This window comes from Triticum dicoccoides, chromosome 2A (genome assembly GCF_002162155.2).
Source record: "Triticum dicoccoides isolate Atlit2015 ecotype Zavitan chromosome 2A, WEW_v2.0, whole genome shotgun sequence".
In the NCBI taxonomy this organism is placed as follows: domain Eukaryota; kingdom Viridiplantae; phylum Streptophyta; class Magnoliopsida; order Poales; family Poaceae; genus Triticum; species Triticum dicoccoides.
Genome location: NC_041382.1, coordinates 252227218 through 252253846, shown reverse-complemented (window position 1 = coordinate 252253846; position 26629 = coordinate 252227218). Strand labels below are relative to the sequence as shown.

The following is a 26629-nucleotide window of genomic DNA, read 5'->3' as shown; positions in this document are numbered from 1 at the left end:
ATGAATTTCCTGAAGAAGGAAGACTATTATTGTACATGGAAACAAAAACAGATTAAGGAAAGAGTGCAATATCGTTCAAGGCAAGAGCAAATTAAGGAAGTCCATCCGGTATTAGAGGACTGCTGTTATTTACGTCCTTTCTGGCCTTCTGTTCCTAAATTATCTCGCCTACAGTTACGGCCACGCTGTGTTTTTTCATTCATCATGGGAACGGTACACGGGACGCGGTGTCGACCCGCGTTCCGGGCTACTGTGGCTTGGATTTTATAGGATACTTTGTACCTCAATTCCTTCTGATGTGTTTCGTTTTCTACTATCATTGCTAAATGGCTGCAATACAGGCATGTGAAAAGGTGGGGGCTGAGGTTGTTTTTTGCTATTTATATTTACTTACATTGCTTTGCCTAAAATGTGTATATTTACTCCTGTCCTGTGTATCACAATCGTTGTTATAAAATGCCTGTGTAAAAGTGGAACCGCATGCTTGTATAAATGTTCTGTGTATCACAATCCTATGTATAGTTGTTTGTCGTAGAAGTTGGTTATCTTAACCTATATATTTTATCCATCTTTTCATGTGTTCCCGAATATTACTCCGGTCTCCTTACTCTCTTCTTTCTGCGTGTTTCCATTGTGCTTTCCTGAATGTGCTACTGATTCTTCTCTTCTGGTGCAGGTAGTATAGCTTGGAGTAGAGCACCCGCGATGGATGGAGACGACTTCGACGTTTGGGGTTCGCAGCCATCGGCAAGCGGCCCTGCTACCCATGCCGGTCTCGACCTCAACTCGCAAGCACCGGTGTCAGAGGGGTTCCCGGGGCTTGGGCTCTACGGAGCCTTCCTGCAGAGCGATGATGACGAGCTCCTCCCTGGGCGCGTCAGGGGCTCCGGGCTCCCTCCCTATCGCCCACCCTACACCCGGCGACTGAACTTCGGCGGCTCCTCAGCGGCGGCAGCTGGTCGCGGAGGAGGAAACGGTGGCGTGTTCCTTGGCGGGTCGTCGTCGGGGGCAGGCGACGGTGTTCGGCAGCGTGCCAACTCGGCCGCCGCGGCACCCAGCCGCCGTAACCAGCGCACCGGCACGGCGTTCAGTGGCAGCGACGTTCGGCAGCGCGCCAACTCGGCCGCCGCGGCACCCAGCCGCCGGGCACCGAGGAGTGCTGTCTGTGCGCAAGCATCCGGCTCTGGCGCTCCCTTTGACAATGGTGATGAAGAATTGGAGGATGACGTGGAAGAGTTTGCGAGCTCCGGAGGTCCCTCGGTGAGCCAAAACAATCGAGCCCAATGGAATGATGCTAATAGTGCTTGCTTGTTAGAATTGTGCATTGAGCAACGTGCAGCAGGAACGTATAATGGTGTAACAATGACTGCTGAAGGGTACCAAGCTGTTATGGACGGCTTACTTGCTAGAAGGGGGTTGGTGTATTCCCGTGTGCAGGTGAAGAACCAGATAGTCATACTCAAAAACACTCACTCCTTTTGGCGATACATGCAAGTGCACACAGGGTTGGGGAGGAAACCAGATGGAACCATTGATGCCGACTCTGAGTTCTGGATAACACACACAGAGGTACACTTTTCACTAAGGCTAGCTAGATGTGACTCAACTACATACTGTACATATGTTTCATATGCTAGGCTGGGTTGTGCTTATTTTGGTTAGCAGAGGTGCACTTTTAACTAAGGCTATGCTAGGCTGGGTTGTGCTTATTTTGGTCAGCGGCAACAAAATTTACTCAAAAAGTGAAGTTCAACTACAATTCTGAATTATTTTTACATAATATAAATGCTTTATTCTTCTACGCACTATACTATTTTTAAATCTTGTTTGTTCTAATTTGAACCCACTATACAATCAGTGAATCAGATTATTTTGCACTCCTTTTTCACTTTTTCTTGGCTGGACATACAGGATGACTCATTTTAATAATATAGTAGATAGATTCTGAAGTGTGCTCTCATATCCTAACTAGTTTTACATTTTCACTATCTTGCAGAAGAAACCATATCTAAGGAAGTTGCAGTGGGGTCCTCCAGCAAACGAGGAGTTGCTTGATCAACTGTTCAGAGGTTGCACCGTGGATGGAAGCACAACCTTTGTGCCTGGAGATGATTATGGTCAGACTCAAGGGCAAGATGCAGGGGCAGAAGAGGAGTTTCAAGGAACACCTACAAGTACAAGCAACCAGAGGAGCCAGAGGGGCAAGAGGTCATTAAGCACTTCAAGCACTTTGACTAGTCCATTGAAGAAGAGCAAGAGCCCAATGGTGAAAATTGTCAAGGACATAGCCAATACCTACAAGGAGTCTATCGCAGCCAACACTAAGCAAATGCAGAAACGTGCAAATGAGAAGGCTGCATTTTCTATGAAGAGGTGTCAGGAGCTGGCATTTGAGTGCGGTGTTCAGCAAACAGTTGACTCTGTCTATGCTATGTCCAAGATGTTCGAAACGGAGTACCAAAGGGAGTTCTTTTGTGGCCAATTAACTCCTGAGCTTAGGTTGGGTTACTTCAAGAAATGGTGCAGAGACAACAATTTGGAGTAGTTGGGAAGTGTGTGTTAAGATGTTGAACCTATTTAAATTGTTGTATATTGAACCTGTCATGTGTTTGTGAGGCGTTGAACTATTATTTGTGTTGAACCTATTTTGTTTTATCTGCGGGCCGAATTAATCTCATTTGCTTACATTCCTTCAAGTTTTATGCTATGTGTTGACGATTTGGTACATGTGTTGAAGCAGGAAGAAGATCATGTCCCCATGACTGAGGAAGAAGAATATGATGGAGGTAGCACAAGTGAGGATGAGATCATATCCATGTGCCACAACAATTTGGTGCAGTCCGAGAATTTAATCTTGAAGTTGGTTCCTATCTTGGGTATGTACTCTGATAACTACTTTGTGAAACTACCTAGGAGGGTCAGTGGATATTCTGGTTTGGATTGGGTGCAGGAGACACTAGCCCGAGATACCCAATGCTATAACATGTTTAGGGTTGAGAGACCTTTGTTTAATAGGCTACATAATACTTTGGTGCAATCATATGGCTTGAAGTCCACTACAAAAATGACATCTGTAGAGGCTCTAGCTATGTTTTTATGGATTGTTGGATCACCACAGTCAGTTAGACAGGCTGAGAACCGTTTCAGAAGGTCTATGGAGATAGTAAGTAGGACATTTAATAGAGTTTTGGCATGCCTCCTCAGGTTAGCACATGACATAATTGTACCTAAGGATCCAACATTTTCAGAGGTGCACCCAAACTTAGAAAATCCAGTATTCTGGCCACACTTCAATGACTACATAGGAGCTATAGATGGGACACATGTGAATGTTGTGGTGGATAAGAGTAAGAGGGTTCCATACTTGAACAGGCACAATGAAACCAGTCAGAATGTGCTTGCTGTTTGTGATTTCGACATGAGATTTACATTTGTGATGTCGGGATGGCCTGGTTCAGCACATGACATGAGAGTTTTCAAAGATGCCGTAACTACTCATCAAGACAAATTTCCACATCTACCACCAGGTTTGCGACTTGAACTGTCTTGCAATATTTTTTATCTAACTACACTAGTTCATCTAAGTCTCATTCTATGCCTTTCATAATATGTAGGGAAGTATTATGTGGTTGATGCGGGATACCCAAACCGGCCAGGCTACCTTTCACCATACAGATGTACAAGGTACCATGTGCAACAATGGCAAAATGGCCCGCCGCCACAAGGTATGAAAGAAACCTTCAACCATGCACATGCAAAGTTAGGAATGTCGTTGAGCGATCCTTTGGAGTGTTGAAGATGAAATTTAGGATTTTATTGAACATGCCAAAATTTCCAGAGGACAAGCAAAGTAGAATTATTGTTGCCTGTATGGCTCTTCATAATTTCATTCGAGAGAGCAGAATTGCGGATAGGGAATTTGATGCTTGTGATGCAGAAGAAAATTATAACCCAATGCCTAGTTCTTCTGCATCCGCATGGCCAGAAGACGAACCTCTTGTTGAAGATATCAACATGATTGCCTTCCGTGATGAGTTAGCTCATGCTTTGTTTTATGGAGTGTAATATTTTTTGAAGCTTCGATTGACGACTTGTATATTTAAGTGAGACATCTCATTTGTATGGACAATTTTTTTATCAAGTTTTGCATGCTTGATTTGTAAACATGGTTCGTTTATGTCAATTGTGAGCGGGAGGAGGCCACACAAGAGCCGGCCACATCAAATCCGGCAGAAAATAGGGTCTAAAGTAGCCAAATGATTGAGAAGGAGCATTTATTGTCAATCTAACCTTGCTATCCAAACACCACTTTGGTTAGAGTTAGTTCAAGGTTAGTTTAGAGTTAGAATCTAACTCTAGCCTCTAACTTAGTTAGAGTATCCAAACAGGGCCATGGACGGGATCAGGGGTATTTAGAGCATCTATGACAACTAGACCCTCCACGCCGCAAAAAAAGGACCCTCCATTTCCCTCTAAACGATTAGGGTGAACAGTATACGAAAATCTGTTGGTGCTCCCGGGTGCGCGCACTCCTGCATGCAAAAATATTTTTTTACACAATACAGACGCAAGCGTTCATACGTACGTGCATACATTCACCTTTATGAATGCACACACGCACACCCTGCCGCTATGAGCATCTTCAAAAGACTGAGTCGATAAATCATCTTTTCTCCCACTGAAAGCACATCGTCGGAAATTCTGAAATAAATTCAGAAATAATACGAGCACTAGGATTTGAATCCTGGTGGACAGGGAATACCACTGTCCCTCTAACCATCCAATCACAGATTAGTTCGCCGCAAAAATACTTTTTGAAATGTAAAAAAAAATTCAACAAAAATTCTATATGTTCTTTGTCACATCCAAATGTTACCCTAAATTTGTTGTTTCATCGGTGAAACACCGTTGCTCTGTTTCGCATGAAAAAAAATTCAAAGTTGCTTGCGACACCAACACGAACATCTGCCTGCGTCGTCCCGCGGGCGTCCCGGGCGACAGGACCACCGCCGCCGCTTCTAGCCCTTCCTTCGCTTCCCTCCTCGCCGCTATCGGTCGCGGCCGCTAGGGCAAAGCCCTTCGCGGTGGTGGTCGGCGGCGGGAGCTCTCCCGCACTCGTCCGATCTATCTTCTTCTCCTCTTGATTGGATCTTGCTGCTCGTGCGTGTCCTTCGCAACCGCCACCCTAGCCGGGCCTCCTCCCCACGGCTCTAAGTTTGAAAGGTACAAACGTTGTGGTTAGATCGTGCAATGAAGTGCAGGTGCCTTGTGGTTAGATCATACAAACGTTGTGGGCCCTCAAACCACCCACAACCATCTGGATTGCGCGGTCCAGACATATTGTGCCATTCAACGCGGGCCTGTATCGGTTCGCTCGACGGTTCGGGCGTGTTGTGTCATCCAACACGGGCCTGTATCGATCCGCTCGGCGGTCCGGATGCACTTTTCTCCAGCAAACCAGAGACAAATTAGGAGGCTTTGCGTGCGTCCGGGCCACTACCACGCCCACTTCTAACTGCCCTGACCCACCAAAAAACCTTCCTTGCCCGTGTGTGCTTCCCGCCCGACACCAGCCCCGCATTCATGTCGCTGGAGAGTGGCCGCTCTGCATTGACGCCGACACAGAACGGACCGGACCTCTCACTGTTAGCATTGGAGCAGTCCGTCGGCCAAGAGAGCGTCGCCCGCCGCACTCCCGACTGAACACACCTCCTCGCCGCATTCAAACGACCACAAACTGCCCACCTTCCTCCATTAAATCTGTACTTGTGCCGAAAAACCTACTTCGACCACAACACAATGTTGGTTTGCTCCGACCGTCTGCCTCCTATTTAAATGATGCCAGACACCGGACAAAAATCCCACCACACTCCGCTCCCATCTTCTACTTGCATAATTTTCTCCAAAATCTCCATGGCATCCGACGAGCAGGAAAAGGAGTTCTCCGGCATAAAAGCCGTTTGGGTGGCCCATAGAGCCCGCCGAATACGAGCCAGGTAAATCTCTGCTCCATGTCCCTCGGCGCTGCAGGCCAGCTCACGGATGCAAAAGCTCCAAGCCAGCGCATTGTTCAACAACTCGCCGCTCCAAGCCAGCTCGCTGAGGAGTGATGGGTTGCTCCAGGCGGGAACGCGGTGGAGCATGGTGACATGGGCATCGTGGCTGTCTTGGACGACGCCGTGCTGTAATGCTCTTCCTGTGCCTGCGACCGCGACATCCGTCGTCAACGTTCGCGTAACCGCACCCTGCCGGTGGAGAAAGCATCCGGCTTCGTGGAGATCGACGACGCGGCGTCCAGCATGTCCACACCCGCAACCATCATCGAGTATAAGTAGAACATGGAAGGCTGCCGCTGCTTGGGTCCCATGAAGACCGTCATAGAGGCGACGCCGATGTACACAACCGTTGCCTTGCCCGGTCGCAGGCCACCGTCGTCCCCTTCCCCTCCAGCTGAAGCACATCTCGGCGGCGCTCCCTCCGTTGAGCGGCGCTGCCAAACATGAGGAAGCGAGCGGCCCTTCGCACTGAAGCATATCCGGCGCTCACGGTAGTCTAATGAGCGGGCTGCCGAACATGGGGAAGACAATGGGGATCCGCTGCGGCCAGTCGTCGACTAGCCAAGGGTATTCGTGTCGTGGGAATGGATATCCGCCGGTGATGGTAGTAGACTACTTACCTTAGTCCGGTATAGTTTTTATTAGTTTAAGAATGTCCAAAATGTAACAAATTTTGTCCGATTTATATGAAATCCGTCGTGTCTGCATGAATTTCATCCGGTTGGTTTAAATAGTTGTTGAAATGTATGCGAGCAGTGTTTGATGGCTGGCTTCCGCATTTGTGTCCACAGACAGATGCCAGAGGAAATTTGCAGATCAACGTTGGAGATGCCTAATACCATGACAGATACATGTGCAAATCGTATGCGTGTACGAGCCAATTTAATTATGCGTGTACGAGCCAATTTAATTTGAACCTGTCCTGCTCGAAATGTGAATCTGACCTTTCTGGAAAATAACCCCGTGACCAGACCGGTAGCCGGAGATCATGCCTGGATTAGGATTACCATCGATCCGCGCTTCCACTGCTTCGTAAACCTACGCGGAGACGCGCCTTTCTTCCTAACGTCCAACAGGATCCAGGCAAAAGTGCATACCCACGTTAAGAAATTGCCCACGCGAGCTTGTACGGCAGCAGCAGAGTAGCATCGCCTAGATAGACATAGGCAGCTTTAATGCAAGTGGGCGTACTTAAAAAGTTGGACTAGGATCTAGATTCGATTATTCTTCTTCTATCGGCACTGGAAAGGTACTGCTGGAACGAACCAGTCCTGTTTTCGTAGGAGCCTACCACACCAACGCTTTCTAGTCAAGATCGTCCAGGGGGCATTCCTCCGCTCGACTCATCAAATAAAATCCAGCTGCCCCAACTTTCGCGCGCAGCGTTGTGTTTGTCTGTTTTTGTTTACAGAGGGTCCCATTCATTTCTTATGTTTTCTTTTTATGTAAAGCTCTTTGTGGCTGATCCGATCATGAAGGTTATCAGAGCAATTTCAAAAGGCCGATCCATTTGGTCCGCCTGCGTTCATTTAGATTAGCGTGGACAAAAATGGCGGTCCAATGCGCCGACCTAAACCTAAATAACGTCCGCGTCGCGTCCGCGCCGACGCATTTGCGGCCCAAATTTGCGTCCTAAATGCGTCGGCGCGGACGCCGAACGGACGCTTTACACACCTTCTCGTTATCTGCCGCGTCCCCACATGGCGACCGTCCAACTACCCGATGCTCACACGGTCAGCTTAATTTATGACCACGGGCCCATGCGTCAGCGACGACGCTCGTCCTTTTTTAAGCCGGCCGTGCGGTGGGGTCGTCCTCATCCAAACTCGTCGTCCACATCTGCCAACCTTTGCTCCCTCGTCGCCGGCAAACCCTAGGCACCACAACCACAGCGAGATGGGCCTCTTCTCCGGCGCCAGCGCCAGCAACGCCAAGGGCAAGGCCACCGCCACCCCTTTCCCCTCAGAGTTCCTCCTGCCGGCGCCAGCGCCTCGCCGACAGAGGCAGTGCGTGAACGTGTCAGTGCACCAGGCGGAGCGGCACTGGCAGCACCGCCAGCCTTTGTCGTATCCCGGCGTGACGCTGCCGCACGACTGGCATCTGGATCCAGATAGGATCCCAGTGCCGGCGGTGCCGTGGTCGGCTCGGGCTCACGCGGAGGAGGTGCGGTGCCGGCGGGTGCTGCTGACGCCGGAGCAGCGCCGCGACCCCGCCTACGCAACCGACTCGCCCAACTGGGCGAGGTGGTTCGCCTTCGAGTACGAGGAGGCAAGGCGACGGGGCGTGCGCGAGGTCGACCAGAGGTCGCCGCCACCGGCGCTCGTCGTCCGCGAGGAGAACCAGGCGGCGGAGGACGCCTACCAAGCGGCCCTTGCAGCCGTCTACCGGGAGAGCGAGGAGGACGAGCGGCAATGGGGCAGGCCCTTGCCCTCTCCGCGGCGGGCGACAGCGTGGTGCCGCCGGTGGCCCGCCGTCCCCTATCAAGCTGGAGCCGGAGCGGGAGCCGGCCCCCATCGAGCTCTACTCCTGGACGGGAGTAGTGCGAGAGTGGATACGCGCGCCGCCGGTCTGGATGGGAGCGACGCCGGCGCAGGAGGCGGCGTACCTCAAGCACTAGCACAAGCTCAGGGTGACCGACGAGCGCCGCGACGGTGAGTACCTCGAGATGCTCGAGCGCGACCTCGAGGAGGAGCAGCGCGAGGCCAAGGAGGAAGCGCACCAGGCCGCGGCTGCACAGGCGCCCGCACACCCCCCGCGCCGGCACTGCCTGCGCTGGCATATCCCGACATGACGGCGCTCTGGAACACGACGTTCGCCTGGGCCGGGCCGGCGCCGACGCTCATCGACCTCATGGACCTCGAGGACGACAACGACGCCTAGGGCAGCGCGCCGCCTCATAGTTTAGGCTGTTTTTATTTTTTTAAATACAAATGTGGACGCGTGGACTCTCGCCGGCCTTCGTGGCCAGCTTTAATGTTTAATTAATGTGATTTCTTTTTTTAATATGCATGTGTTCATTTTCTTTTAGCGCCGTCAAAATAGGTTCAGGCAAGCGTTGGGCGCACGCACCGATCCAAGTGCGGAAGCGGACATCCGTGTCCGTCTGGCCAACTCAAATGAACAAAAAAAAAGAACAAAATCACCGTTCATTTGGATCGACCCGTTGTAGTTGCTCTTATTTCTCAAAAATATGATTTCGGTTCTCTATACATCGTCTTATGTCATGCCCCCTGTAGCCGAGTAGCTCCGGTTGATGTACGTAGATGAATGTTCACGAACGTTCTTGCCTTCCTATTACGTAGGAGACTGTTTAGTTGGTAGTGGAATTGTTATCATATTGCTGAGCCCTGTGCGTGAGTATATATTATGCATATGTCTTAGAGGACAAGAAGCCCCCATACAAATAAGATTGAAGAGAGGTATGAATCATATACTATCAAATACACATATACCATAATATACACTAACACCCCCTCCCCTCCCCGCGGTCACGCAGTCACGATGGGAGCGGCACAGACGTCTGTGAAACTGGAGAAGAAACAAAGGTTGTAAGCTGACGGGCTGACATCCCTTGCAATCATAAAGGTTAATGCGTCGCGGATGTTGTGGCTGGAGTAGAAGCCAACGAGTTGCTCAAGTAAGACGGTAGCCTTTTGTGCTGATGTCGAGGTAGCCGGGAGCGTAGGAAGGTGTAACCGTAGTCGAGCTAGTTGTGCGGGATGCCGAGGTTGATATCGAGTTGGGGGTGGTGCTGGAATTTTGTCTATTTTGGACCTAGCCCAATAGCAGTTTTAGAAATTTCTAATAAATCCTAGAGGCCCACGCACCCCGTTCGTGCAAGGCAAGAGGTGGAACTAAAATTTAATCCCATATTGCTAGTTTAGAGAGAGTTGGACCTCTTTATAAGGGAGGCTCTTTCTTCACGTGTATGAGGATGAGAATAAGAGAGACATCCACATGCGCTCCTCCTCAGCCGCCCGCCTCGCCATGCCACGCCACGCCTCGTCACGACACGCCGCGGGTTGCGGGAATGAGCCGAGCCGATGTCTAAATTTTTGCCACGCACGACGGGTATACGAAAGGTCACGCGGAGCCTGAAACGTTTTGTTGTAGTGGAGATTGAATACGAACAGCACACCTCTTCGCCTGCTACCTGTTTGTTTCATATTTCTCGTTCCTTTCAGCTCCCGGCGCATCTGAGGGAGTCCTGAATTAAGGGGTCTTCGGGCGTCCGGGCTATATGACATGGGCCGGACTAATGGGCCGTGAAGGTACAAGACAGAAGACTTCCTCCCGTGTCCATGGGACTCTCCTTGGCATGGAAGGCAAGCTTGGCGTACGGATATGAATATTCCTTTCTCTATAAACCGATTTTGTACAACCCTAGCCCCCTCTGGTGTCTATATAAACCGGAGGGTTTAGTCCGTAGAGGCAACAATCATAATCATAGAGGCTAGACAATTAGGGTTTAGCTATTACGATCTCGTGGTAGATCAACTCTTGTAACCCCTATACTCATCAAAGTCAATCAAGTAGGACATAGGGTATTACCTCCATCAAGAGGGCCCGAACCTGGGTAAAACACCGTGTCCCTTGTCTCATGTTACCATCAATCCTTAGATGCACAGTTCAGGACCCCCTACCCGAGATCTGCCGGTTTTGACATCGACATTGGTGCTTTTATTGAGAGTTCCGCTGTGTTGTCATCAGTAGGTTCGATGGCCCCATCAATCATCTACAACAATGCTGTCCTGAGGGAGGTCTTTCTCCCCGGCCAGATTTTCGTGTTCGGCAGCTTCGCCCTGCGGGCCAACTCGATTGGCCATCTAGAGCAGATCGACAGCTACGCCCCAGGTCACCAGATTAGTTTTGGAAATCTGGATTATGTCGCTGATATCAGAGGAGATTTGATCTTCCAAGGGTTCGCGACCCCAACCTCCGCTCTGGCCATAGATCCGGAGCGTGTCTTCAGGTCCGAAGACGGGAGTTTAGAACCCGCCGGACTCTCAGTGGCCTTAGAGCCCAACACTGAAAGAATAGCGTCTCCGGCAATCATCATGAAGCCAGACTCTTCTCCGAACACTGGCTCCGAGTTCTCGGAGGCAGCAGCGCGTGAGCTCGGCCAAGGAATTTCCCTCCCGCCATACTCCACGAACTCTCTTCTCCCTGGCCGAACCTCGCCTTTAAACGAGGCTATGGACTTAATGAGATCCCTCATCATTACAGAGGAGCGACGTCCGAATTAGGCCCAGCCCGGACTAGGGGCTGAGAGCCGGGAATTTTACGTCCCACCCACTAGCCACTTCATAGCCACTGTCGAGGACTTAACCGACATGCTCGATTACGCCTCCGGAGACATCGACGGTATGGACGACGATGCCGGAGAGGAGCAGGCCCAAAACCCGCCAGTGACCGGACGTTTGACGGCCACCTCCTCGTACGATGTATACATGGTGGAAACACCTAAAAACGGCAATAAAAACCCGGTCGAGGGCGAACCTCCTGAGATACCGCCGAAACATCAACGTCAGCGACGCCGCCCTAAATCGCGTCACGGCAATAACAACAACACTGGCACCGGAGACAATGATACTCTGTCAAACGCCGAAGACCAAGAAGCCCCCATCGGGCCAACATCCGAACAGGACGATCGGGAGGATGGGAAAATTGATCCCGACAAACAAACAAGAATGAGGACTCGGAGGACAACAACTACCTACCATTCTCCGAAGATGACGTAAGCCTCGGCGATGAAGATTTTATCATGCGAGAGGAACCCCTGGAGCAAGAGCGCTTCAAGCGCCGGCTAATAGCCACAGTTAGAGGCCTAAAAAAGAAACAACAACAGCTGCAAGATGACCAGGATCTGCTCAACGACAGATGGACTAATGTCTTGGCAGCCGAAGAATATGGCCTCGAACGCCCAACAAAGACTTACCCGAAGCGTAAACTGCTACCCCAATTCGACGATGAGGCGCCGAAGCCCATACCACCCGCACATAACATGGCTGACGAACCTAACCGACTACCACGTGGCCAGGGCAGAACGGCAACTGACGCCGAACACCCTCCCACCCCACCTCTCCGTAAAAGTAGAGACACAACAACTCGGAAATATACTTACGGCATGCGGCAGGATTTGGAAGACAAAGCGGGCCAGACTAGATCGATCTACGGATCGTGGGGGCATGCTCCGACGCACAAAGACGGCTATCTAGCCAGGCATGACAGCCATAACCACGCCCGGGCCAAAAATCGTAGACGGACTCCATCCGAATTATGTCGCGATGTGGCCCGCTATAGAGGCGCCGCACACCCCCTTTGCTTCACCGACGAAGTAATGGAACATGAATTCCCAGAAGGGTTTAAACCCGGGAATAACGAATCATATGATGGAACAATAGATCCCGCACTATGGATTGAGGACTTCATTCTCCATATTCATATGGCTCGCGGTGATGATCTCCATGCCATCAAATATCTCCTGCTAAAGCTCAAAGGACCACCACGACACTGGCTGAACAGCCTACCAGAAAATTCTATTGATAGTTGGGAGGACCTGGAGGATGCATTCAGAGACAACTTCCAGGGTACCTATGTTCGGCCCTCGGACGCTGATGACCTTAGCCACATAATCCAGCAACCCTGGTAATCGACCCGACAGCTTTGGACAAGGTTCCTAATCAAAAAGAACCAGATTGTGGACTGTCCGGATGCAGAAGCCCTTGCGGCCCTCAAACATAGCGTCCGAGACGAGTGGCTCGCCCGACACCTCGGCCAAGAAAAGACGAAGTCCATGACAGCCCTCACCGCACTTATGACCCGTTTTTGCGCGAGAGAAGACAGCTGGCTCGCTCGCAGAAGCAATAGCACCAGTGACTCTGGTACCTCAGAAGCCAGGGCCGACAATGGCAATCCACGACGCGACTAGCACAAGCGTCAAAACAATAATGAAGGAACACAAGACACAACGGTTAACGCCGGATTCAGCAGCTCCAAACCCGGTCAACAGAAAAAGCCATTCAAGGCAAACGGAGATGGCCCATCCAGTCTAGATAGAATACTTGATCGGCCTTGCCAGATTCATAAACCCGCCAACCACACCAACAGAAATTGCTGGGTCTTCAAACAAGCCGGCAAGCTTAACGCCGAACACAAGGGAAAGGGGTCGCCAAGCGACGGCGATGACCAAGAGCCCCGTCAGCCGAACACAGGGGAACAGAAGCAATTTCTCCCTGAAGTAAAGACAGTGAACACGATATATGTCACACATATCCCCAGGAGGGAGCACAAACGCGCACTATGGGACGGCTACACCAGGAAGCCGTCCGCCCTTAAATTTAACCCATGGTCTACTTGTCCGATCACCTTCGATCGCAAGGACCACCCAACCAGTATCCGTCATGGAGGTTCAGCAGCTTTGGTCCTCGATCCAATCATCAACGGATTCCATCTTGCGAGAGTCCCCATGGATGGCGGCAATAGTCTCAATGTACTTCATCAAGACACTGTCCGCAAAATGGGTACTGATCCGTCAAGAATCAAATCCACTAGAACTACCTTCAAAGGAGTAATACCTGGAATAGAGGCCCGATGTACGGGCTCAATCACGCTAGGAGTAGTCTTCGGCTCGGCGGAAAACTTCCAGAGCGAAGAGTTGATATTTAAGATCGTCCCCTTCCACAGCAGCTATCACGCACTGCTCGGACGAACTGCTTTTGCCCACTTCAATGCGGTCCCGCATTACGCCTATTTGAAACTCAAAATGCCCGGTCCACGTGGCGTCATTACAATCAATGGAAACATGGAGCGCTCCCTCCGCACCAAGGAGCATACAGCGGCCATCGCGGCTGAAGTACAAAGCGGCCCTGTCAAGCCGCACAACCCCTCGGCTGTCAAGCCATCGGACTTCCCCACACAGGACCGATCAGTCCTACATATCGGCAGTCTGGCAACTTTAGGGCCGAATTAGCAACCTAGCCTCCGCCGACCGCCACGTACAGCAGCGGAATTCGTACCGCGCGTGCACAATTATGCACTCAAAATACCTTGGGCATCGGCAGAGGCAATATACGGACAAGCCTATACAAAGGTTCGACCTTATACGACCCTGTCCTTTCTTTAATCATGTTTCCTTTTTTACAGCAGGTGAATCAACACCTACTCATTCTTCGGACCCACAAGGACTCTTTCCGAGCCTGGATCCGTATACATGGCCGAAGACCATTCCCTTAAAGAAATCTTTCTCATTGTGGGCAAAAAGCGGCGCAGACGTGCATCAGGAAGATCACAACTTCGCTCAAGGACCTGTATAGAGATTTTTCCTTCGCCCTAGACCCCCGGCATGTAAAATGGCCTTGGTGATTATGATACCTCCCGTAAGATTACGTTTTGACGTATCAATCAGATTTCCGTGAACCAAAATTCTTATTCGGTATCGTTTTTATTCCGTTTGTTATGTGGTTCCACACCTCGGCATAAGACTGCCAGGGGCTTTATAAGGCAAACTACGTGTTGCCAAGCAAAAGTCCGAACAACTTTTTAGCACAATTCGGCGTCTCGAGTTCGGCACTATATGCATCGGCTCTAAATCATGTCTTTGGTCAATAGTTGGGTTGCCCGGCTCCTGTGCTTTCTACCCTACGTTTCGTCTGATCGGCTAGGGTAGTAAAGGGAGAACTACTGCGATTGTGTTTCTGGTTCGTCCGGTTAAGCACCTCAGCAGAGAAAGCTGAAAACTGACTGTCATGATGCGGCGAGAGCTGGCCAGCCACTCGGCAATCCATTACAATCGTTAGCGATTTTTCCCTATTACACGGAGGACCGTTTCCCGGTCACCTATGTAACGCAACCGTATCCGGATCACCGCGTACATACTAGGGGCTACATCATAGACCCACCATAAAACTCCTATGGCTAAGTGAAAGTGTTAAAGCCCTATAGTCTGATTGCCTAGAATGCCTCATTGACACCGCCGTTACGGATCAAGATGTTGGGTCAAGAGTGATCAGGTGCTAATCCGAACACCCCCATATTATATGCGAGGGGGCTGAAGCCGACGATTGAAAAACTTTCAGATTATAAAAAACGGCCACACAGGAGGAAAAAACTTTCAGAAAAAGGTATGAATATAACACAACTTTCATATATCATAATGTTGTTCTCACAATTATAGTGCATCTATTCGAACATAATGTGATTCGAGCACTGGCCCTCTATCAAACAGACGCCCTCTAGGACATCATCCAAATAATGCTTCGACGTGCGGTGGTACTTGCCATTGGGTGGGCCTTTAAACTGCAACATCGGTGGCCTTCATCTTTGCCCAGTACATCTTGACGCGGGCAATGGCCATCCGAGCACCTTCTATGCACACCGACCGCTTGACGGCGTCGATACGCGGCACTGCATCGACAAGTCGCTGCACCAAACCGAAATAGTTGTTCGGAATGGGCTCAGCCGGCCATAGCCGGACCACGATGTCCTTCATGGCAGCTCCAGACATCTTATGGAGCTCGGCCCATTGTGCCATCTGTTCGTTCAGCAGCGCCTGACGCCGTGGCACGCTGAATTGTGACCAGAAAAGCTTCTCCGTAGAACATCCTTCCCATGCTTGGAATAACTACGCCGCATCGGAGACACTCTTCGGTAGGTCCAAGAACGCGTCTGGAGAACTCCACAATTGATTAAGCAGAGCATACTTCGGGTCACCGAATTTAGTCTGTAAAAGAAAGGGCTTACCAGCCGCTATCTCCCCAGCTTGCCGGATCTCCTCCCGAGCCACTCTAGACTTAGACCGTGCCTCCCTCGCCTCTTGCAAGGCCTTCTCGAGTTCGGCGACTTTGGCTTTGTTACCCTTCTCGAGTAATTTTCATTTGACGGTGGCATCCTCTAGCTCTCGCTCCATGACAGATATTCTCTCCTCGCACTGGCGCCTGCGACCTCTTGAGCACTGCGTTGGATTTCCTTGAAGAGGAAAGGATGATGCAGCAAAGTAACGTAAGTATTTCCCTCAGGTTTTGAGAACCAAGGTATCAATCCAGTAGGAGGCTATGCATGAGTCCCACGTACCTGCACAAAGCAAATAACTCCTCGCAACCAACGCAATAAGGGGTTGTCAATCCCTTTACGGTCACTTACAAGAGTGAGATCTGATAGATATGATAAGATAATATTTTTGGTATTTTTGTGATAAAGATGCAAAGTAAAATAAAAGCAAAGTAAAAAACAAAGGAAATAACTAAGTATTGGAAGATTAATATGATGAAGATAGACCCGGGGCCATATGTTTCACTAGTGGCTTCTCTCAAGAGCATAAGTATTTTACGGTGGGTGAACGAATTACTGTTGAGCAATTGACAGAATTGAGCATAGTTTTGAGAATATCTAAGTATGATCATGTATATAGGCATCACGTCCGAGACAAGTAGACCGACTCCTGCCTGCATCTACTACTATTACTCCACTCATCGACCGCTATCCAGCATGCATCTAGAGTATTAAGTTCATGAAAATAGAGTAACGCCTTAAGCAAGATGACATGATGTAGAGGGATAAATTCATGCAATATGATAAAAAACCCATCTTGTTATCCTCGATGGAAACAATACAATACATGCCTTGCTGCCCCTACTGTCACTAGGAAAGGACACCGCAAGATTGAACCCAAAGCTAAGCACTTCTCCCATTGCAAGAAAGATCAATCTAGTAGGCCAAACCAAACTGATAATTCGAAGAGACTTGCAAAGATAACCAATCATACATAAAAGAATTCAGAGAAGATTCAAATATTGTTCATAGATAATCTTGATCATAAACCCACAATTCATCGGTCTCAACAAACACACCGCAAAAAGAAGATTACATCGAATAGATCTCCACAAGAGAGGGGAGTACATTGTATTGAGATCCAAAAAGAGAGAAGAAGCCATCTAGCTAATAACTATGGACCGGAAGGTCTGAGGTAAACTACTCACACTTCATCGGAGGGGCTATGGTGTTGATGTAGAAGCCCTCCGTGATGGATGCCCCCTTCGGCGGAGCTCCGAAATAGGCCCTAAGATGGGATCTCGTGGATACAGAAAGTTACGGCGGTGGAATTAGGGTTTTGGCTCCGTCTCTGATTGTTTGGGGGTACGTAGGTATATATAGGAGGAAGGAGTACGTCGGTGGAGCAACAGGGGGCCCACGAGGGTGGAGGGCGCGCCTGGGGGGGGGGGGTAGGCGCGCCCCTACCTCGTGGCCTCCTCCTTTATTTCTTGATGTAGGGTCCAAGTCTCCTGGATCATGTTCGCTGAGAAAATCACGTTCCTGAAGGTTTCATTCCGTTTGATATTCCGTTTCTTCGAAACCCTAAAATAGGCAAAAACATCAATTCTGGGCCGGGCCTCCGGTTAATAGGTTAGTCCCAAAAATAATATAAAAGTGGATAATAAAGCCCAATAATGTCCAAAACAGTAGATAATATAGCATGGAGCAATCAGAAATTATGGATACGTTGGAGACGTATCAAGCATCCCCAAGCTTAATTCCTGCTCGTCCTTGAGTAGGTAAATGATAAAAACAGAATTTTTGATGCGGAGTGCTACTTGGCATAATTTTAATGTAATTATTCTTAATTGTGGTATGAATATTCAGATCCAAAAGATTCAAGATAAAATTTCATATTGACATAAAAACAATAATACTTCAAGCATACTAACTAAGCAATTATGTCTTCTCAAAATAACATGGCCAAAGAAAGTTCATCCCTACAAAATCATATAGTTTAGTCATGCTCCATTTCGTCACACAAGAATGCTCTCATCATGCACAACCCCGATGACAAGCCAAGCAATTGTTTCATACTTTAGTAATCTCGAACCTATAAACTTTCACGCAATATATGAGCGCGAGCCATGGACATAACACTATGGGTGGAATAGAATATGATGATGGGGGTTATGTGGAGAAGACAAAAAGGAGAAAGTCTCACATCAACGAGGCTAATCAATGGGCTATGGAGATGCCCATCGATTGATGTTAATGCAAGGTGTAGGGATTGCCATGCAACAGATGCACTAGAGCTATAAATGTATGAAAGCTCAACAAAAGAAACTAAGTGGGTGTGCATCCAACTTGCTTGCTCACGAAGACCTAGGGCAGTTGAGGAGGCCCATAGTTGGAATATACAAGCCAAGTTCTATAGTGAAAAATTCCCACTAGTATATGAAAGTGACAAAACAAAAGACTCTCTATCATGAAGATTATGGTGCTACCTTGAAGCACAAGTGTGGCAAAAGATAGTAGCATTGTCCCTTCTCTCTTTTTATCTCTTTTTTATGGGCCTTCTCTTCTTTTTTATGGCCTTTCTCCCCCTTTTTTTAATTCCTCACTTGGGACAATGCTCTAGAAAATGATGATCATCACACTTCTATTTATTTACAACTCAATGATTACAACTCGATGCTAGAACAAAAGATGACTCTATATGAATGCCTCCGGCGGTGTACTAGGATATGCAATGAACCAAGAGTGACATGTATGAAAGAATTATGAACAGTGGCTTTGCCACAAATACTATGTCAACTACATGATCATGCTAAGCAATATGACAATGATGAATGTGTCATGATAAACGGAACGGTGGAAAATTGAATGGCAATATGTCTCGGAATGGCTATGGAAATGCCGTAATAGGTAGGTATGGTGGCTGTTTTGAGAAAGATATAAGGAGGTTTATGTGTGAAAGAGCGTATCATATCACGGGGTTTGGATGCACTGGCGAAGTTTGCACCAAGTCTCAATGTGAGAAAGGGCTATGCATGGTACCGAAGAGGCTAGCAATGATGGAAGGGTGAGAGTGCGTATAATCCATGGAATCAACATTAGTCGTAAAGAACTCACATACTTATTGCAAAAATCTACAAGTCATCAAAAACCAAACACTACGCGCATGCTCCTAGGGGGATAGATTGGTAGGAAAAGACCATCGCTTGTCCCCGACCACCACTCATAAGGAGGACAATCAAAGAACACCTCATGTTTCAAATTTGTTACACAATGTTTACCATACGTGCATGCTACGGGACTTGCAAAAGTCAACAAAAGCATCTCTCAAATTCACAACTACTCAACTAGCACAACTTTGATATTATTACCTCCATATCTCAAAACAATCATCAAGCATCAAACTTCTCTTAGTATTCAAAACACTCATAAGAATTTTTTACTAATCTTGAATACCTATCATATTAGGATTATTTAAGCAAATTACCATGATATTCAAGACTCTCAAAATAATCTAAGTGAAGCATGAGAGATCAATAGTTTCTATAAAACAAATCCACCACCGTGCTCTAAAAGATATAAGTGAAGTACTAGAGCAAAACTATATAACACAAAAGATATAAGTGAAGCACATAGAGTATTCTAACAAATTCCAAATCATGTATGGATCTCTCAAAAGGTGTGTACAGCAAGGATGATTGTGGTAAACTAAAAAGCAAAGACTCAAATCATACAAGACGCTCCAAGAAAAACACATATCATGTGGTGAATAAAAATATAGCTCCAAGTAAAGTTACCGATAGAACTAGACGAAAGAGGGGATGCCTTCAGGGGCATCCCCAAGCTTTGGCTTTTAGGTGTCCTTATATTATCTTGGGGGTGACATGGGCATCCCCAAGCTTAGGCTCTTGCCACTCCTTGTTCCATAATCCATCAAATCTTTTCCCAAAACTTGAAAACTTCACAACACAAAACTTAAAGTAGAAAATCTCGTGAGCTTCGTTAGCGAAATAAAACAAAACACCATTCAAGGTACTGTAATGAACTCATTCTTTATTCACATTGGTGTTAAACCTACTGTATTACAACTTCTCTATGGTTTATAAACTCTTTTACTAGCCATAGATTCATCAAAATAAGCAAACAACACACGAAAAACAGAATCTGTCAAAAACAGAACAGTCTGTAGTAGTCTGTAGCTAGCGCAAGATCTGGAACTCCAAAAATTCTAAAATAAATTGCTAGACGTGAGGAATTTATCTATTAATCATCTGCAAAAATAATTAACTAAATAGCACTTTCCAAATAAAAATAGCAGCAGTTCTCGTGAGCGCTAAAGTTTCTGTTTTTTACAGCAAGATATCAAGACTTTCCCCAAGTCTTCCCAACGGTTCTACTTGGTACAAACACTAATTAAACACAAAAAACACAACCAAAACAGAGGCTATGTAAATTATTTATTACTAAATGAGATCAAAAATCAAGGGGTAAAAATAAAATGGGGTTGCCTCCCAACAAGCGCTATCGTTTAACGCCCCTAGCTAGGCATAAAAAGCAAGGATAGATCTAGGTATTTCCATCTTTGGTAGGTAATTCTTCAATGAGGCATCTACCATCTTTAGGAATTTCTTTCTTTTTATTTATTATCAAACTTTTAGGCACAATATCGAAAAATTCATTTGTAACAAATGGTTCCTTAATGATAGCAAAAAGATTGGGATGAATACTTATAGATTTGAGATCCGCAGTTTCCTTACTAGAAGATTCACCCTTATTTTTAGGAACATACATAAGCTTGGCAATTTTAGTGGGAGGACTTGGAGTATTCTTTATGGAAGAAAAAACGGTTCCCAAGTTGGTAATAATACCCTCAAGTTTATCGATTCTAGTGGAATCCTGATCTATTTTCACATTAACTATAGGGTCCTTTTCTTTAATATTTTTCAAAGTGACTCCTACTTTAGATCCATATTGAGTGATCCGGTTGTGGATCTTTTTATCCAAATTTTCAATTAACTCTACAGTAGCAACCTTATTCTCAATAATTTCAAGTCTTTGCATTACATGCTCCAAAGTTAACATAGTTCCATTAACCAAAAGAGGTGGTGAGCGAAACAAATCTATCATAGCATTATAAGAATCAAAAGTATGGCTACCCAAGAAGTTCCCTCCGGTGATGGTATCAAGGATATATCTGTACCAAGGAGTAGTGCCTACATAAAAATTGGGAAGAAGAACGGAAGTAGATTGCTTCCTGGTAGATCTATTTTGAGCATTGCAAATTCTATACCAAGCGTCTTTTAGATTTCCCCCCTCCCTTTGCTTAAAATTTAGAACTTCATTCTCATGAGACAATGGAGGAGATAGAGGACTCACCATAACGACAAGCAAACAGAAAAGAGGCGAACAGAAAAAGAGAGGGAGGATAGAGAGAGAGGGCGAATAAAACGGCAAGGGTGAAGTGGGGGAGAGGAAAACGAGAGGCAAATGGCAAATAATGTAATGCGGGAGATAAGGGTTGTGATGGGTACTTGGTATGTTGACTTTTGCGTAGACTCCCCGGCAACGGCACCAGAAATGGCTCGTTGTCGGGAGTCAAATCTTGACTTGCGTGAACCTCCCCGGCAACGGCGCCAGAAATCCTTCTTGCTACCTCTTGAGCACTGCGTTGGATTTCCTTGAAGAGGAAACGATGATGCAGCAAAGTAACATAAGTATTTCCCTCAGTTTTTGAGAACCAAAGTATCAATCCAGTAGGAGGCTACGCGCGAGTCCCTCGTACCTGCACAAAACAAATAACTCCTCACAACCAACGCAATAAGGGGTTGTCAATCCCTTCACGGTCACTTACGAGAGTGAGATCTGATAGATATGATAAGATAATATTTTTGGTATTTTTGTGATAAAGATGCAAAGTAAAATAAAAGCAAAGGAAATAACTAAGTATTGGAAGATTAATATGATGAAGATAGACCCGGGGGCCATAGGTTTCACTAGTGGCTTCTCTCAAGAGCATAAGTATTTTACGGTGGGTGAACGAATTACTATTGAGCAATTGACAGAATTGAGCATAGTTATGAGAATATCTAGGGATGATCATGTATATAGGCATCACGTCCGAGACAAGTAGACCGACTCCTGCCTGCATCTACTACTATTACTCCACTCATCGACCGCTATCCAACATGCATCTAGAGTATTAAGTTCATGAAAACAGAGTAACGCCTTAAGCAAGATGACATGATGTAGAGGGATAAATTCATGCAATATGATAAAAACCCCATCTTGTTATCCTCGATGGCAACAATACAATACGTGCCTTGCTGTCTCTACTGTCACTGGGAAAGGACACCGCAAGATTGAACCCAAAGCTAAGCACTTTTCCCATTGCAAGAAAGATCAATCTAGTAGGCCAAACCAAACTGATAATTCGAAGAGACTTGCAAAGATAACCAATCATACATTAAAGAATTCAGAGAAGATCCAAATATTGTTCATAGATAATCTTGATCATAAACCCACAATTCATCAGTCTCAACAAACACACCGCAAAAAGAAGATTACATCGAATAGATCTCCACAAGAGAGGGGGAGAACATTGTATCGAGATCCAAAAAGAGAGAAGAAGCCGTCTAGCTAATAACTATGGACCCGAAGGTCTGAGGTAAACTACTCACACTTCATCGGAGGGGCTATGGTGTTGATGTAGAAGCCCTCCGTGATGGATGCCCCCTCCGGCGGAGCTCCGGAACAGGCCCAAAGATGGGTTCTCGTGGATACAGAAAGTTACGGCGGTGGAATTAGGGTTTTGGCTCCGTCTCTGATCGTTTGGGGGTACGTAGGTATATATAGGAGGAAGGAGTACGTCGGTGGAGCAACAGGGGCCCCACGAGGGTGGAGGGCGCGCCTGGGAGGGGGGGGGTGGTAGGCGCGCCCCTACCTCGTGGCCTCCTCCTTTATTTCTTGACGTAGGGTCCAAGTCTCCTAGATCATGTTCGGTGAGAAAATCACATTCCCGAAGGTTTCATTCCGTTTGGACTCCGTTTGGTATTCCGTTTCTTCGAAACCCTAAAATAGGCAAAAAACAACAATTCTGGGCTGGGCCTCCGGTTAATAGGTTAGTCCCAAAAATAATATAAAAGTAGATAATAAAGCCCAATAATGTCCAAAACAGTAGATAATATAGCATGGAGCGATCAAAAATTATAGATACGTTGGAGACGTATCAGCGCCGAGTGGCCTGTTCGGACTTTAAATCAGCAGTCGCCTTCTAGATAGCCGCATTACTCACTCTGGCCTGCTCCTTGGCCTGGGCAAGCTCGGCTCGCAGGGTCTCAACCGCCGTAGCACCATCTACAGTCACGCATATCACATTGTATACTTTTCAGCTTCGTGCTCATACTATTATACATGCGTAATTGGGCGGCCCCAACACATACCTTGTGCCTCATCGAGCCGCCTGTTAATATGGGTCATGTCTTCATGAGCTAATTCAAGTTTCTGCTTTAAATCTACAATTTTTGCGGCTTGGGCAGTCGCCTTGGACATTACAACCTGTTTTCAAATTCATCATGTTACTTCCTGAGAAAATCCTTTTCGATCCTCTGATCGCCTCCCTGTGGATGCCGACCAGAGTCTCAGGGGCTACTATCTATACACAGGCGCATTTTTGCATGAAAAGAGCAGTCATTACATTGCGTACCTCGAAGCCTCTCAGCAGGTTCATGAAGGCTTCATTCAATCCGCTTCTCACGGACAGAATCCTCTCAACTACCGTACCCATCAAGGTACGATGTTCCTCCGCGATGAATGCACTTTGCAAGGTACACTTCAGTGTATCCAGCACCTCCGGATTCCCGGAGGCTGCTGTGGGAGTGCAAATTCCCTCTAAAAGGGTACGCTTACTCGACCCTAGAGTCCTCTCCGGCTATAAGCCGGATAGTTCGGGACCCTTATTGTTGGCCTCCGCGGGGGCCGCCTCCTCTGGACCCCTGATGGTCGAGATATCACCTTCGGGCACTGTTTCCTCTGTCCCTCGTGCCGCCGGATGGTCAGGGGAGATCCTTTGGGACGACACCTCGAAGTCATCCGCCCTTAGGGGCGGTGAAGCTTGTGAAGGCGTCTCACTTTCCATCATCTCCGGAAGCAAGTCCCCCGAGGAGGAGGACTATGGATGTAGATAACGGGCCGACCTACGAACATATGGTTTAAATGTTACCCTTGCAAAACCAAAGAACATGATATGCCTAGAGCATCCTTGTTCACTTACAATTTGGCAAAGGGCTTGTCCCTAAAAAGGAGCTCTGCATCAACATCATCCTCCGAACCTGAACCATATGATAGAGATATCTTCCCTCTCTTGGGTGCCTCCACCTCCAATCCTTTGGGGCAGTCCTTTTCTTCTTGTGGGGGGAAGAGACATCCCTTTCTTCCTCTTCCCCTTTGTCTTCGGAAGAAGGAGCTTCAGCCTCCCCGGATATAGCATCTAGTACACCTTTAGAGAGGAGGCCATCTTCAGCCCTCTTGCTCTTCTTGTCCTCCCTCGCCAGCATTTGATACGGAGCCGGGGCCAGCATCCTCATTAACACAGGATCTGCTGAGTCTTCAGGAAGTGGAGTTGGACACCTAATCCGCTCCGCCTTCTTTATCCAGCCCTGGTTGAAGATGTTGGGGAACGCAGTAATTTCAAAAAAATTCCTACGCACACGCAAGATCATGGTGATGCATAACAACAAGAGGGAAGAGTGTTGTCCATGTACCCTCATATACCGTAAGTGGAAGCGTTATGACAACGCGGTTGATGTAGTCGTACGTCTTCACGATCGACCGATCCTAGCACCGAAGGTACGACACCTCCGCGATCTGCACACGTTCGTCTTGGTGACGTCCCACAAACTCACGATCCAATAGAGTGTCAAGGGAGAGCTTCGTCAATACGACGGCGTGTTGACAGTGATGATGATGCTACTGGAATAGGGCTTCGCCTAAGAACCGCTATGATATGACCGAGGTGGATTATGGTGGAGGGGGGCACGACACACGGCTAAGAGATCAATGATCAACTTGTGTGCCTATGGGGTGCCCCCTCCCCCGTATATAAAGGAGTGGAGGAGGGGGAGGGGGCCGGCCTCCTAGGCGCGCCCCAAGGGGATTCCTATTCCCATCGGGAGTAGGATTCCCTCCCCCCTTCCCTAGTTGGATTAGGAGAGAAGGAAGGGGGAGAAAGGAGGAAGGAAAGGGGGGGCCCTCCCAATTCGGATTGGGCTGGGGGGGCGCCCCCTCCTTTTCTCCCTTCTCCTCTCTCCCACTATGGCCCAATAAGGCCCATATACCTCCCGAGGGGTTCCAGTAACCTCCCGGTACATTGGTAAATGCCTGATTTCACTCGGAACCATTCCGATGTCCAAATATAGTCGTCCAATATATCGATCTTTATGTCTCGACCATTTAGAGACTCCTCGTCATGTCCGTGATCATATCCAGGACTCTGAACTACCTTCGGTACATCAAAACACATAAACTCATAATACGATCGTCACCGAACGTTAAGCGTGCAGACCCTACGGGTTCGAGAACTATGTAGACATGACCGAGACACGTCTCTGGTCAATAACCAATAGCGGAACTTGGATGCTCATATTGGTTCCTACATATTCTACGAAGATCTTTATCGGTCAAACTGCATAACGATATACGTTGTTCCCTTTGTCATCGGTATGTTACTTGCCCGAGATTTGATCGTCGGTATCTCAATACCTAGTTCAATCTCGTTATCGGCAAGTCTCTTTACTCATTCCGTAATGCTACATCCCGTAACTAACTCATTAGCTACATTGCTTGCAAGGCGTACAGTGATGTACATTACTGAGAGGGCCCAGAGATACCTCTCCGACAATCAGAGTGAAAAATGCTAATCTCGATCTATGCCAACTCAACAAACACCATCGGAGACACCTATAGAGCACCTTAATAATCACCCATTTACGTTGTGACGTTTGGTAGCACACAAAGTGTTCCTCGGGTATTCGGGAGTTGAATGATCTCATAGTCATAGGAATATGTATAAGTTATGGAGAAAGCAATAACAACAAACTAAACAATCATCGTGCTAAGCTAACGGATGGGTCAAGTCAATCACATCATTCTCTAATGATGTGATCTCCTTAATCAAATGACAACTCATGTCTATGGTTAGGAAACATAACCTTCATTGGTTCAACGAGCTAGTCAAGTAGAGGCAAACTAGTGACACTCTGTTTGTCTATGTATTCACACATGTACTAAGTTTCCAGTTAATACAATTCTAGCATGAATAATAAACATTTACCATGATATAAGGAAATATAAATAACAACTTTATTATTGCCTCTAGGGCATATTTCCTACAGTCTCCCACTTGCACTAGAGTCAATAATCTAGATTACATTGTAATGATTCTAACACCCATGGAGTCTTGGTGCTGATCATGTTTTGCTCGTGAGAGAGGCTTAGTCAACGAGTCTGCAACATTCTGATCCGCATGTATCTTGCAAATCTCTATGTCTCCCTCCTTGACTTGATCATGGATGGAATTGAAGTGTCTCTTGATGTGCTTGGTTCTCTTGTGAAATCTGGATTCCTTTGCCAAGGCAATTGCACCAGTATTGTCACAAAAGATTTTCATTGGACCTGATGCACTAGGTATGACACCTAGATCAGATATAACTCCTTCATCCAGGCTCCTTCATTTGCTGCTTCCAAAGCAGCTATGTATTCTGCTTCACACGTAGATCCCGCCATGAAGCTCTGCTTGGAACTGCACCAAC

The 26629-nt window shown here is 47.4% G+C and overlaps 1 protein-coding gene across 1 annotated transcript; it reads left to right on the top strand.

Moving 5' to 3' along the window:
• Positions 1-705: 705 nt before the first annotated feature.
• LOC119357817 lies at positions 706-2617 on the top strand. The gene is made up of 3 exons (XM_037624637.1): positions 706-733; positions 806-1569; positions 1997-2617. The coding sequence occupies exons 1-3, from the start codon at positions 706-708 to the stop codon at positions 2543-2545; spliced, it is 1341 nt and encodes a 446-aa protein (XP_037480534.1). The 3' UTR covers positions 2546-2617.
• Positions 2618-26629: the final 24012 nt, after the last annotated feature.